The following is a 10,386-nucleotide window of genomic DNA, read 5'->3' as shown; positions in this document are numbered from 1 at the left end:
GGAATTCCCTTTCTGTTTCACATTAAAATGAATGTACCTTATTCATATTTAAACTTTCTTACATTGAAAAAAGTGGAGATATGTTCTAATTAGGGCATGTGGAATATTTATAATGAAACTTTTAGTCATAACAAAATCTACATATATTTATAGAAAATATTCAACAATAAGTTGTTGGTTCCTGCACAGTACCTTAAACACTAACCAAAATGAACACGAAAAAGGTAAAATATCAATCTGTCAAATACATGAGCTTTACTCAAATTCTGCCTCTCCAAATTATTATAATTAGACTTACTTTAAATCCTATCTGACTATAAAAAAGAGAGTAAAATGAAAGTATAAAAGACGCACACATCAGTAGAAAGTCCCCATGTGGTTGGTACATAGGAACACAGGAAGCACAGCAGACTGCTTACTTTATGTGTGAAGATGTGGGCAGCTGATATATAGTTATAAAATAACGTAATAAAAGATCAGATATAGTTGATGCCACACAATCAAGCAAGGAGCTAAAATCAAATTGAAGAGGCACGAGGGGGAAAACAATACTGCGGGACTCAATATACAAGACTGGAGGTGAGAGGCCTTAAATGTAGTTTTATTGACTGCCATGTGGTATCATCATTTTTTGTGTTCTTGAAGGAAAATGCTAGAAGCTTGCTATGGGGATTAAGTCAGAGTAGATGTAAAGTACTCTAGAAAGATTACAGTAACAAACAGCCTAAAGTCCTGCAAAGGCTATTGTGCTTCATTTCTGTTATTTTGTTTCTTTCCTTATAATATGAGGTTGCATCCAACATGGTACAGAGAAGGGAAGCCAATACATAAAGCCAGCTTTGTTCTTTGTAGTCACTGAATCTAACTGCTTGATGGTATATATGAGCAAGGCACGGAGTTAGGAACTAAGAAATAAAGCACTTTTACTGTAATACACACTCTCATTTAAACAGTGTTTTGGACAAAAGTGCCTTTAAATAAATAATGAAACATAAATTAAACATATGAATAAAAGTGTTGTGGACCGACATGACAAAGATGAACCTAAATCAGAGTGATGGCAAGAGAAAAGTGTGGAGATGAAAAGTAACTGCCCAAGATCCAAAGCAGACCACCTCATCTGTTATACATGGTGATGGGGGTGTTATGGCTTGAGCATATATGGCTGCCACAGGCTTTGGCACACTTCTCTTCATTGATGATGGATCTGCTGATGGCAGTGGCACAATGAATTCTGACGTATACAGAAATATCTGATCTGCTCAAGTTCAGGTAAATTCCTGAAGAGAAAACTTAAGAGGACAAGCAGGAGCTGGAGAAGGCTGCATTATGCACTTGGGAGAGCATCACCAGAGAAGATACTCAGCATCCGGTGATATCCATGAATCGCAGACTCCAAGCAGTCATTGCATTAAAGGGACATGCAACAAAGTACTAGATATGACTGCTTTAAAAGACCTGCCATTGCTATACCCCATATATTATGGTGCCCTGAAATGGTGGGGCCATTTAGAAAATTTGTTGTAATTTTTACATAGTGTGACCAAATGAATGTATGTACCCTTAAATGAAAGTCTACAATGTGCAGTATAATCATGTCTGAATTGTTTGATTCGTTATATTTAAAAGTAGAGCACAGGGGGAAATCCAGGAAATATGTTTTATATTTATATATATATATATATATATATATATATATATATATATATATATAGGGCGGCACGGTGGCGCTGCTGCCTCACAGTTAGGAGACCTGGGTTCACTTCCCGGGTCCTCCCTGCATGGAGTTTGCATGTTCTCTCCTTGTATTTGCGTGGGTTTCCTTCGGGTGGTCCAGTTTACTCCCACAGTCCAAAGACATGCAGTTTAGGTGGATTGGCGGTTCTAACTTGGCCCTAGTGTGTGCTTGGTGTTTGGGTGTGTTTGTGTGTGTCCTGCGGTGGGTTGGCACCCTGCCCGGGATTGGTTCCTGCCTTGTGCCCTGTGTTGGCTGGGATTGGCTCCAGCAGACCCCCGTGACCCTGTGTTTGGATTCAGCGGGTTGGAAAATGGATGGATAAGGGCAGCATGGTGGCGCAGTGGTAGTACTGCCACCCAGGAGACCAGGGGTTGTGTCTCAGATCCTCCCTGTGTGGAGTTTGCATTGTCTTCTTATGTCTGTGTGGGTTTCCTCATTGTACTCTGTCTTCCTCCCACAGTCTAAAGACATGCAGTTTAGGCAAATTGTCAGTCCGAAATTGGCCCTAGTGTGTGTGTGTGTGTGGGTGTGTTATGTGTGTTTGCCCTGCGATGGACTGGTGCCTTGCCCAGGTTTTATTCCTGCCTTGTGGCCTATGCCAACTGGGATTCAGCTCCAGCAGACCACCACAACCCTGTTCAGGACAATGTGGGCTTGATAATGACTGACTGAGATATACTGTATATATGTGACAGAGTGAGATAATTTGTGTACATATTTATGGCAAAAGTATTTCAGGTTTAAAATTAATCTTAAGTATTATATCATGTTAAATTGATACAGTGCAGTGCAGTATGAGTTCTTGTCCAAAGTTTGAATTTTCTTTTCAAAAAGAGAACAGCAGTATAAAGATAGGTAAAGTTCTGAATGTTGACAATCAAATACTTTTTTTGTGTGTGTGTGAGTAATTCAGAAGTCAATTTGGCAGTGCTAGGCTGATAGGTGATTAGGCAGTTGAGTGGGGCTGTCTGCCAGATGTATTATGGGGGAGCTCTTCCTGTTTTCTTCACTCATCTTACAGACACTTCTGAGGAAAAGTGTGCTGAGTCTGACTTATTAATCATCCTCCATTTTGGCAGGTATGCAGTAAATAATATACCATTTATATATGGCCAGTAGATAGCATAAATGTTTATCCTTAAATTTACTAAATGTTTAACACAGCATTAAATGTTTTAATTTTGCTAAAAAAAGAAAGAAATAATGTTGAATGAACTTGGGTGCTTGTAAAGTTGCTTCAGTTTGTACGGAGAGGAGCCTGCTCAGCCTGTTATTAAATTAGTGGATTTGTTTTAAAAATTTACTGTTGTAATATTGTGACATTTATAAGCAACACTGAGCAATTTATTAAGTGAAAGAAAGGTGACTGTCTTTTGTTAAGGATACTAGAACACCCTTAGTATTCCTTTATCCCTATGTTTATATAGTACGTATATATTTATAAGTCTTAATGGGAGTGTGTTTCTATATTTGATTTGTACCTACAGCATTTCTTACATGCTTATTATGTCTTTGTTATGCAAATCAATACATAATAATGGTTATGAAAAATAGGTAAGAAACTTGGAAAATATAGAATGATAAGAATATGACGTAAATAGCAGCATCAAATATATAGAAAAAAAATGAACGTTTAAGAGATTAGAGATGAAGAATAAAAGATAAGCACTGATGTTTGTAAATTGGTGGAAGTTATGCATGTAAAGTGTGCAAAGTGCTAAAGAGAGATTAAAGGGGTAATACAACACTGAAAGTGTTATTTTATTGAGCTGTTGTAAATAAACTCATCATACAGACACTGCTGAAGAAACAGTGTGTTGAGTCTGATTTATTAATTGTTCCCCTTTTTGGCAGGGGTGTAACAAATCTCTGTATATATAAAATTCAACGTCTGTCTCTATGTCTGTCCGCTTTTCACTATAGAACTATCCATCCATCCATTTTCCAACCCGCTGAATCCGAACACAGGGTCATGGGGGTCTGCTGGAGCCAATCCCAGCCAACACAGGGCACAAGGCAGGAACCAATCCCGGGCAGGGTGCCAACCCACCACAGACTATAGAACTACTTAAAGGATTTAGATTGAGTTTTTTTTATATAATTTGCTTGAACATTCCGGTTGATTTTGCATCTTCTCTCATCACGCTGAATATCATAGTTCGCTTGCAGGAGTAATTTATTTGTGTTAATCCAAGACAGAGGCAGCAGGCCCAGGGGAGGAGGAAGTGTGACGTCAGGAGTGGGGAGTCAGGCAGGGCCTTCCTCACTGTAAAGTTTCACTTCTCGGTTAGTAATATGGATAAAGTAGTATATATACGTATAAAGAGAAAAAAAATTAATCTTGTATCTTAAATAGTTTTTAATTCCTAAGGTTTCAACAACCTGTCAGGTGTTAGCATCAGAGGAAAATAATCAGACATACAGGAATAAAAGGCAATATATAACAAATTAGGGGGTGGGGGTGGAAGGGGGGCACAGATCAATAAGGTAGGGTTTTAAGGGTGTTGGTCATAAAATCTTTTTTATTATTTAGAGTGTCCTTCGTTTTAACCCTGCATATGCTGGGTTCATGCCTGTTAATGGTATTTTGAATCATGACTCTCAAATGACAATGCTACCTGGTAGGTTGTCAAAAACTTAGGAATAAAAATCTGTTTTAAGAAGTTTGATTCATTTTCTCCCCTTGTAGATTACTACCTACAAATATATATTAAGGGAGAAAAATGAAAGTTAATTTTCATGCCAAAAAGGAAAGAAGTTAAAAGACACAACATTGTGGCAGTAAAGCCTTCACCTGATGAAACATTGTGTGTGTCTTTTACCTTCTTTTCTTTTTAGTGCCGAAATACTGTTTCTTATTTTTTTCTTTGCATGCTGACACAACCCTGAGCTAGCTCCATGCTATATGTGAAATTTTCAATGAAAGTTCGTTTTGATTGGTGCTTTCACAATAGGCCTTTTGATTAGGACCCTGGTACCTTTGACTGCTTTTGTTTGAATGATGTAAAAGTTGTTTACCGTCCTCAGTTTTGGACCAAGCAACTTTACTTGGATTTTAATTCAGGGGTGTGAAGTGTGTAAAGTCTTCTACAGTTCACCTGTGGTGTGAGCACAAGTGTACGTAAGTACACAAAAAAGTACATATAATCACTATAAAACTTCAGAGCAACCAATGAAAGTCTGATTAGTGTTTGTCTCCTCCAAAATGTTCTTGTGCAAGCACTTGCCTCCTCTCCCTTTTCTGCATGCATGCAAGGGTGGAAAAAGGGACACATGCTTTATGGTGTTCCCTTGATAATTCATAGTGATACAAAAGAAACAAAAAAATGAGTATTAAATCAGAATGAACAATGTCCTTCATGCTTACCAAGGACCTCTTGCATAACTCCATGCGTGGAATTCACACTATAACATGGCGTATGGACAAAAGCGGAAATGTGCGTACACACAAAAAAATCCAGATACATTAATCTGTGTGTTTGCCAACTTCCACGTTCTTCCACTACATAAATCCCAGTCATCGTGAAAAGTAACACACTTGCACATGCCTGCTGCCACTCCCCAACTCCACCCAGAATTATGCCTTTTTGAATACACAAATCAATATAAATAGCCCTTAAGCTCAGCATTCTGTGAAAAGCCAAAGGCAAAAGCACAGGGGAAAATAGAAGAATTTCAGTAAATGCCAAAGTGAAGGCAAGGAAAAACTTACTATTTGTTGGTTTAAACAGTGGTACAAACAACAAAAGGAAGTTGATCAAGTGACATAGAGTGTCGGAGAAACTCGAAAGCTCAAGTTCACAAAGTTGCACAGTGCCCGAAATAAAAAAGAAGTTGTCAGATATCAAAGTCGCAATAAAAAGGCAAGTCATAGCCCACCGTCTGAGTGTCATATGAAAGCATATTAGGGTACAGAGAAAAGAGAAAAAAATAGGGACACAGTGGGACAAAAGCTCGAAATGTGAACTTTAATCTCGATATTTCCACTGTAATCACGCAGTTTATTTTGTCATTAAAGTAGAACATCATAAACGTCATCTTTAAATCGTTTAATTTACTAGTTTCTCAAATCCCATCATAACTAAAGCAGCACGTTAAATGCTTTCTTTAGTATGTGTTCTACTATGTACTCTATGTGTGTGAATCATTACATGCTTCTTAAACCTGCTTTCTCTTTCTCCGACAGGACACAGAATCCATTATATATACTTGATATCATTTTCATGATGATAGGAATTAAAGCATGTTATTAAACATGGGAACACAGTGGCACAGTGATAGTGACAAGCTGGCGCCCCGTCCAGAGAGTGTCTCTGCCTCCCGCAAGATGCTTGCTGTGCCATGCGCGACCTTCAATGAAATAATTTATTGCAGTGGTACTGTCTCTTTCAAATGTACTAACCCAAAATTCCTGCCCTTCCTTTTCTTTCTCCAAGTACCCAATCGCCACACAATCAGCTCAGTAATAGACGTTAAGCCATCTGTAAGCTTAGAAAACTTTTAGAAAACATCTTCAAAACTTTTAAGAAACATTGAAATATCTTTGTAGTCAGTCAGTCAGTCACCGTCCAACCCGCTATATCCTTACACAGGGTCACGGGGGTCTGTTGGAGCCAATCCCAACCAACACAGGGCGCAAGGCAGGAACAAATTCCCGGGCAGGGCGCCAGCCCACCACAGGGCACACACACATGCACACCAAGCATACATTAGGGACAATTTAGGATCACCAATGCACCTAACCTGCATGTCTTTGGACTATGGTAGGAAACCGGAGCACCCGGAGGAAACCCACGCAGTATCATTGTAGTACATATTTAATTATTCTATATCTATCCTTCCAGTGTTGCACCAGCCCCAGCAAGAATACAGCGCGAAGGCAGAAACAATCATTGCACGATGCGCCAGCTCCTTGCTAGTGCAGTGACACCGTGTCCTCACATGTTTAATTATTAACAATATAGATTATTTAAATGATATTAACATTTTATTTGTAAAATATAATAAACATATTTTGTTGCATTTCATCTTAAAATGATATCTTCATTATATGTAAATATGCGCTAAAGTGGTGCAGGTTGTGCAATATTATAACTGTATTGGAAGTTTACAGTGAGGTATTTGTACTTATAAGTTCAAACAGTTCTACAAGATACTCTACTTGATGAACTGATTCAGTGCATTTATAGTTCTTGGGATGAAACTGTTTCTGAACCGCGAGCTCTGTACAGGAAAGGCTCTGAAGCATTTGCCATATGAGAGCAGTTCAAGTAGACTGTGCGCATAGCTGAGGCAGCATGTGCTAGATGCTGTATACCGATAATCCTCTTTCCGATCAGCTGCTGTAGAGCTGCAATTCCACACTCAGATACAGTGATTTAAATTTTCTGAGTGGTGTAATGAGAGTAATATGGAAAAAGATGATCTGCTGTGGCAACCCCTAACGGGAGCAGCTCAAAGAAGTAGAAGAAAAAGAAGGTGCAGTGAGAGTAACAACGCTAAAGCAGCTATGGTATTTTTAATAGTTTGGCCATTCCGTGGACCATTATATTGTTACAGGTTAATTACATTCAGATGCCTTAAACTAATAAACAATATGTGGTTAATTTCAATGGATATGATAAAGCCGTGTCAGGGATGTTGGTCTAAAAAAGAAAGGGAAACCACACTGGAACAAAAGCACTGCTTTGATGCTGGGTGCCACTAGTTTGCAAAACCGAGCGGAGAACTTACGTTCGCCAAGGATTGAGCTAGCGTAAAAATGTGCATGACTTTATGCCAAGTTTACTTTTTATATATTGCGATCTTTGTGCGTACGTACTGTTTGTACATGAGGCCCCAGGTCTTTTCAGCTGGTGACTAGGTAGGTTAAACACGTTTTAGATAAAAGGGTGTGCTGCAGGCCTTGTTGCCTTGTGTTGGAGGTAAACAGCTGGCCAGTACTGCAAGTTTAAAATAACAAATATACAGTGTCAAAAGATAAGGACTGGAGTTTGGTGGGAGCTACAACTGGAATTTGGACCTTATATGAAAGGGCTTTATTAATAATGATATGGTAATCTAGACTGTTTAGTTCTAATTCATTGTCTATAGTCAGAGGTTTATTTAGCACAGAGCGTTAACATTAAAAAAGGCTGGCTGGAAAACACTCTGTTGTAAAAAAAATAAATAAATAAAGTAATTTCCTACTATGTGATGCTTGTTTATAATGCCTGTAAAGAGGAGACAAAACAATGTCAAAAGTTTGGGGCACCACGTTGGTGACACTGTAAAATTGAAAGAAAATGACAGTGAAGAAAACACGTTGAGGATAGTATGTTTTCAGACGAGAGCCCAGAATTGAACTGCCTCAAAATCTTCCAGTCATACGGGTTCCAGGCAGGAAGGGGCAGGTCCACGAGGGCAGATAATGGAAGTGACTTCAGTGGCGGAACAGCTGTCAATCTTCTTTTCTACAAAGGGAGGAAGAGAGAAGGCATTAGCACACAGCGCCAACCCCTGGTTTGTACGTATGAAATATTACTGCTTTAAAGGAAAATTAATTTGGTGAATAGGTAGGGTTCTTTTATTTTTTGTTTTGTTTATTACAAGTTGTTAAGGAGCTACTTCTTTCCACATATAGATAATAATAACAAGGCCTGCCCTTTTTGTTTTTTTTTTCCCAGACCTATTAACTGAAGAATGGCACAAGTTAAATCAAATCTCTCTAGGAAAGAACACCAGCTGCTTCTTTCTCTCTTTGATTCAGTAAGTTTCACTCTACTGTACAAAGCCAGTGTCCATGGATACAGTGCTGCAAATTTCCATTCCAAATGTGACAATCAAGGTCCCACCCTCACGATAGGCTACAACTACTCTGGATACATATTTGGGGGCTACACCTGTATGAGCTACAGCCAGTCTGGTGGTTACAAAGCTGATAATTCAGCCTTCCTTTTCTACCTTAAAAATGAAGACAAAAAAAGTGAACCTGTGAGAATTCCTGTTACAAAAGCTGAAAATGCCATCTATGATGTTAATAACCGGGGTCCTGACTTTGGAACAGCTTTGCAGTTCCTCTATAACAACAGCGCAGCAATCTACAGTAATCCAGGAAACTCCTACATGTTTGAACCTTTGGAGTTTTGCGGAAATGATTTTAAACTCAGAGAATGCGAAGTGTATCGAGTGGAATGTAAGTATAAGCAGATTGTTTTTCATACACAAGAACTGAAGGATAGTTAATTAATTAAACTGTGTTTTATATAGTAGTTTTCTCATGGTAAACTCACACAGCACTTTATGAAGCACACTAGATAAAAAAGAACAAGACAAAAAGGTGTGATACATGACATGATCCAATTAAAAGTCAAGTCACAGGGATGTATATTCTACTCTGATGGTTGCAGCATCATATCAAAATTAAATTGTGATATGAAGGGGGAGTGTGTAAGGCAACCAAAGCCTGGAGTAACACAGTGGAAGCCCAGTTAAAAGAGGGTTATATTATTAAGATAAGCACTCAAGGGTAAAAAACACTAAATTGGTAACACAACTGCACGTTCATAACAAAATAAAGGAAGCATAAGAGTGTCTGATACAACAATGATGTGTCCCTGACTAACCTGTCGGGAGGCTGCTCCACTTTCCAAAGCTAAGAACCAAATAATACACTTTCCTTCCTCCATTTCATTTCACTCAGTCCACACTGGCATTTCTTCCTGTCGCCAGAGAGCCCTTGCTGCTCACAGTTTTGAATTTTAAGCTTCTTTTAGCAACTACCTTTAGGTCACCACACTAAACCATATTCATAGTCACAAATACTCTGTAGGACTCTTGAGGTCTTCCTCTTTTCTTCCTCTTTGACATTGGCCTGTTAGCCCCAAGTGTCCCTTCAGTCCTGAACCCCACTCTGCCACAAAAGGTTCACCCAAACCTTCATTGGCATAACACATGACAATCCATGCAAATGTTAGGACTCCTTACTCTCCACTACTGCCCTGGAGGACTCACTTTCCTTTATCTGTAGTCTCCTTATTCCTTTCCATTATGAAATTGTGTACAGAATAATCTTATTATTTTTGTACCTGTCTGGCTTCCCCTCCAGGACATGTTAGAGGCAATATCCCATCCAGAACAGTAAATAGCAAGCCAAACGTATAGTAATAATTATAAGTAAATTTACAAATTGCCAATAATAATTGATTAGCAGCACAATGCAGTCAATAATTGAAGTAACTTAAAAAATATTAAAACCCTGAATAAGCAATCAAGTAGTGGTCATTTTTCTTTAAAAAAATAATAATGTAGGTAAGTGTGGCCTAGTTACTTAGACATTGGAATTTGAAGCATAAGCTTGCCAGTTCAGTGCCCACTTCTATTCAACTGTGTGACTATGAAGTCATTTAATCTCCTTGTGCTCCTGTTCCTGTATATTGTAAAGGAGGAAATTGGAGAGCAACCTTGCTGGGATGGATACTAGTCTCTTACCAGGCCAAAAGGCCCCAGTAATGAATGGACAATGTGTATGGATGGGTATCCCAAATGGATTAGTTAATTTATCCTTTCATGATATGGATTACCACCTGATGGAATGACAGAGGAAGTCTGCCTCCCAGGTTTATCCAGCAGGGGGCATTAGCACCCTAGCTGGATTGAGTTCTTTTGCA

At 38.8% G+C, this 10,386-nt stretch overlaps 1 protein-coding gene across 3 annotated transcripts in view; it reads left to right on the top strand.

Annotated features, from left to right (window-relative positions):
• Window positions 1–413: 413 nt before the first annotated feature.
• Window positions 414–10,386, top strand: part of LOC114651616 (interferon-induced protein 44-like) — a 42,343-nt gene continuing 32,370 nt past the window's right edge. Inside the window, exons 1-2 of one of the 3 annotated variants that reach the window (XM_028801437.2) lie at window positions 414–579; window positions 8,404–8,912. In XM_028801437.2, the coding sequence (XP_028657270.2) occupies window positions 8,420–8,912 (493 nt within the window). In that variant the 5' untranslated portion in view covers window positions 414–579; window positions 8,404–8,419. Of the gene's footprint in view, window positions 580–2,705; window positions 2,818–8,403; window positions 8,913–10,386 lie in introns of those variants that run through there. The other 2 variants (XM_028801436.2, XM_028801438.2) reach the window with 2 other exon arrangements.

Source organism: Erpetoichthys calabaricus, chromosome 5 (genome assembly GCF_900747795.2).
Source record: "Erpetoichthys calabaricus chromosome 5, fErpCal1.3, whole genome shotgun sequence".
NCBI classification, from domain to species: Eukaryota; Metazoa; Chordata; class Cladistia; order Polypteriformes; family Polypteridae; genus Erpetoichthys; species Erpetoichthys calabaricus.
Note: the sequence above shows the minus strand (reverse complement) of the source record. Positions and strands in the feature narration are given on the sequence as shown.